Below are 4,847 nucleotides of genomic sequence, written 5' to 3' on the forward strand. Positions count from 1 at the left end.
TGTAGGTTATTTTTTTTTTTGAGGAACGAGTGTAGGTCATACTCCCTCCATTTTAAAATAGTGCGCCCGCGTTTCTCGAGGTTTAATTTTGATCATAAATTTAACCAACGAGACTGACTGCGGCGGGAGAAAAAAATTATATAATTGAAAACTTGTTTTGAATACGAATTTACTGGTACAACTTTTGCTCCCACCGCAGGCGATTTTATTGGTTAAATTTATGGTTAAACTTGAAGCACGGGAATAGAGAAAGCACTGTATTTTGAAACGGATGAAGTACTACAGAATCTTCGTATTTTTCAAAAAAAAAAGGAAAACAAGAAAGAAGATATCAAAGAATCATCGTGCTATGTGCATTTAGTACAGCCTTCATGTGTCTAACTATAACCTGAACTATTGACAGGAAGATCAGATCAACCGATCAACCGATCATCCTATATATGTGCAGTTAGTATCTACGTAACCTTGATGGGTCTATAAGCTGAACTATTCGCAGCTAATAGATCAGATCAACCGATCAGCCGACAGCGACAGCCTTGCCGTCCGTGCGTAGCTAGTGGCCAGGGCCCTTGGGGCTGGGCCCAGCCGGCAGCCTCGCCAAGAGCATCTCCACCGTCTCCCTCGCCTTGTCCGCCACCACCACCGCGGCCGGGTACACCGCCGAGTACATCGCGCCGTCCCCGCTCCTCTCCGCCGGCGCCGGCCGCGCCGCGCCGGCAAGGCCCGCTCCGGCGACCAGAAGGACGACCACGAGCGCTGCCGCTAGAGCCGCCGCGCGCTGCCCCGACGACGATGCCATCGTATAACTGCCGAGAATCGAAGATGCCTCTGGTGTAGGCTGCGCTGAACTCTGAAGAAACTACTACTAGCGAGTCTGCTTTCGGACGGTTGATTGATTGGTTGGTGTGGTTCGTCGGGTGTGCGAGCGTGTATTTATAGAGTGGCGGTGATAGGGTCGGGTCTCGGTGAGGTTGACTGACGTGTTTGCTGGGCTCACAGAATGTAGCATAAACTGTGGAAAGGGAAATTTCCATGGCGCGTGAGCTTAGCTGAGCTCGTGGAAGAAGACGTAGACATGTGGTGACCAATCGGCGATGGAAAAGGACGTACGGGCTGCTGACCGGCCGACCGACGAGGTGTGAATTGTTGGCCTGCGACTGCGAGTCAACAAGACCTGGCATTTAATTTCCAGCTAACGGTCTCGCAGCTGGGGTGTGCGAATTTGAAAAATGGAAGGTCAGAATCGAGGGCTCAAATTCTGTTGCGGTGTGCGAGCTGTTTGTTTGCGCAGAAGAGAGGACGTGTGAATGTGAGCACCGGCCTAGCTCGCCAGCCGGCTTGCCTCGGTGGACTTGCCTCGTTGGTACCAGGCAACTTTCTCAGGTACTAAAAGTGCCAGGCGCCCGCCTGCGGATCATGCGTTGTCACTCCGAGGCCAAACTCCAACCCTAGACTCCAAACGAATGTCTGCTTTGTCCGAATTTTAACTATTTGCGTCCGTAAAAACGGACGGCCGTGTTCGGTTTTGGTGTCTGCCTACTAGTGCAGCCAACCGGCGGCCGCATCGCATCTTGTCCGATTTGGCATTTGAAAAAAAAATCGACTGTGTATTCTAAAAACATACTATAAACTTAATTGAACATGAAGATAACTTAAAACGGTTAAAAAGGACAAGGATCGGGCGGCTAGGTGGCTGACAAGTGGGTTCGCACATGCGTGTGTCTTTAATGTGGGCGGTGGGAAGTAGGTGGGCGGCCTCCACGCGGGCCCGAGGCGGACGAGGAGCGGGCGCATGGCTGTCTGTTCGCTGTCCGTTTGGACGCAAACTAGGAGCAAGTTTGCTTCGGAAATGGATCGAGCCTGACGCCAAACGGGCCGAATTTGGGGATGGAGTCGCGCATTTGTCCGCTTGAGTCAAAACGGATACGCGTTCAGATCAAACTGTCCGGACCCTTCAAATCATCCAACGCGGTACAGTATAGATTCGTAAACTTCAAAATCACGCAATCCGGACGCAAATCAAGGGGAGGTTTGTGGGTGTCCGGACTCGCCACCACATACGCGTTTGGACCACCGTCACATACGCGTCCGACACCCTGGTCCTATCTAAAAATATCTCCTGCAGGATCACGCTCCCTAAGTTGCATTCATGCCCGACCCAGGTTGAACGCGTGCGGTCATTGGAGCTGACGCTGAAGCGGCGCCAAGACTGTCGGCCGCGCTGCGTCCCGGTCTCTATGTTGGTTCAATGTCGGAGAGACGTGACCGGACAGGATGGCTCTCTACCGCACTCCACTACAGGAAAATACTTGTAAGTAGTTATCACAAATACTCGGTGAACGACCTTTTGACCTCAGCTACCGGTAAGCCTAGTGTTGCGCCCGGTTACGCTGGTCAGCTTAGATAATACAGACAATGAGTGTAAGCCGAGATCTTTTTCATGGGGACTCGGCTTATACCTGCACTTGCAATGACATTTGGTGGAGTTCCTAGGAGCTGACACGTAGGTTTTATGATCGGTTTACATGTGTTATCCGAGTATAATACTCGACTTATATCCCGAAATGCTTTTTTTGTTGGGACAACCCTGCAATTCAAACAACATAAATGGAGCCATTGAGAACTTAGCAATATATAGAAGTTCACAACCAAAAGCATGAGTCCAAGGTCACAATCAAGCATGAGTTCCAAGTTCATAAGTAAACAATCATACAAGTCCATGTATTAGCATAAGTTCACAACTAAGCATGAGTTCCTAGTTCACAAATAAGAATAAGTAAGATATGAAGTTCACGAACAACAAGCACCACACACGCTCTAGGATGATCTTCGTGGACACTAGCTCTTAGATATGCTCTATCATAGCATTCATATGTTTACCAGAGCATTTGTAGAAGAATCACAACAGACAATTTCATCAGATAATGGTGTTGGTTATGTCTTACAGAAAAGAAGTAACATTCGCTCTGTTGTACTAACCATAGATACGATAACATAAACACCACAATAACGATAAACTGGACAAAGATTATCAAATTCTTTAGCCCACCAAACCCAATCTGTCCTACACCCTTGCCTACTCCAACATTGCTCTTGGCTTTGAGCATGAACTTAATGTAAGCATCATCTGCCTCATGCGTAGTCTTAAACCCTTGAAAGGAGTTGTTGTTGTAACCAGACATACATTCATGGCATGTCTGCCATGAATCGTAGGCTCCTAGACACCTCCCTATGTACACCACATACCACTTCAATTAAGACAGAAGAACAAGATTTGAACAAGCAGGAGGAACAACACAAGGTTAGAAGAACACATGGAACATAAGCAACATTGATGATTCATATACCCAAAAGCACCACAAGTTCGACTCCGACTCGACATCAGCAGCTACATTCACTACATGGACATCAAACTATCTAGCTAGGCTACTCCGAGAATGGAGCTCTACCCAGACTGGTAGTCAATGAAGCCAGTGATCATGGAGTCATGCCAGGTGAGCATTGAAGGAAATATACCCTAGAGGTAATAATAAAGTTGTTATTTTATATTTCCTTATTTCATGATAAATGTTTATTATTCAAGCTAGAATTGTATTAGCCGGAAACTTGATACATGTGTGGATACATAGACAAAACACCATGTCCCTAGTAAGCCTCTAATAGACTAGCTCGTTAATCAAAGATGGTTAAGTTCCTAACCATGACATGTGTTGTCATTTGATGAACGGGATCACATCATTAGCAGAATGATGTGATGGACAAGACCCATTCATTAGCTTAGCATTATGATCGTTCAGTTTTATTGCTATCGTTTTCTTCATGTCAAATACATATTCCTCCGACTATGAGATTATGCAACTCCCAGAGACCGGAGGAATGCCTTGTCTGCTATCAAATGTCACAACGTAACTGTGTGATTATAAAGATGCTCTACAGGTATCTCCAAAGGTGTTTGTTGGGTTGGCATAGATCGATATTAGGATTTGTCACTCTGAGTATCGGAGAGGTATCTCTGGGCCCTCTCGGTAATGCACATCATAAGAAGCCTTGCAGGCAAAGTGAGTAATGAGTTAGTTGCAGGATGATGCATTACAGAACGAGTAAAGAGACTTGCCGGAACGAGATTGAACTAGGTATGAAGATACCGATGATCGAATCTCGGGCAAGTAACATACCGATGACAAAGGGAATAACGTATGTTGTCATAATGGTTCGACCAATAAAGATCTTCGTAGAATATGTGGGAGCCAATATGAGCATTCAGGTTCCGCTATTAGTTATTGACCGGAGAGGTGTCTCGGTCATGTCTACATAGTTCTCGAACCCGTAGGGTCCGCACGCTTAACGTTCGATGACGATTTTGTATTATATGAGTTATGTGATTTGGTGTCCGAATGTTGTTTAGAGTCCCAGATGAGATCATGGACATGACGAGGAGTCTCGAAATGGTCGAGAGGTAAAGATTGATATATAGGACGATAGTATTCAGACATCGGAAGTGTTCCGGGGGTACCGGGTACGTACCGGGTCACGGGGAAGGGGTTCCGGGCAACCCCGGTAAAGATATGGGCCTTATTGGGCCAAGAGAGGGACAGACCAGCCCACAAGGGGCTGGTGCGCCCCCATATAGGCCGAAATAGGAGGAGAAGGAAAGGAGGGAAGGGAGAAGGAAAGGGGAGGATTCAGCCTCCCCCTTTCCTTCCCTCCCCCTCTCTTTCCTTCCCCCTCCGATACTTATGGAAGGGGGGAGGCCGACTTGGAGGAGGCGCCCAAGTAGGATGCCTCCTACTTGGGGTGCCCCTTGCTGCTCCCCTCCCTCTCCCACCTATATATATATGTGTGTGTGT

At 47.4% G+C, this 4,847-nt stretch overlaps 1 protein-coding gene across 1 annotated transcript; it reads right to left on the minus strand.

Moving 5' to 3' along the window:
* Window positions 1–244: 244 nt before the first annotated feature.
* Window positions 245–964, minus strand: LOC123125160 (PAMP-induced secreted peptide 1-like). The gene has a single exon (XM_044545691.1). It carries the CDS (start codon window positions 797–799, stop codon window positions 554–556), a length of 246 nt encoding a protein of 81 aa, XP_044401626.1. The 5' UTR covers window positions 800–964; the 3' UTR covers window positions 245–553.
* Window positions 965–4,847: the final 3,883 nt, after the last annotated feature.

This window comes from Triticum aestivum, chromosome 5D (genome assembly GCF_018294505.1).
Source record: "Triticum aestivum cultivar Chinese Spring chromosome 5D, IWGSC CS RefSeq v2.1, whole genome shotgun sequence".
NCBI lineage: Eukaryota > Viridiplantae > Streptophyta > Magnoliopsida > Poales > Poaceae > Triticum > Triticum aestivum.

Coding starts and splice junctions, on each gene's coding strand:
- LOC123125160 (XM_044545691.1), bottom strand. CDS start 799: ATGGCATCGTCGTCGGGGCAGCGCGCGGCGGCTCTAGCGGCAGCGCTC.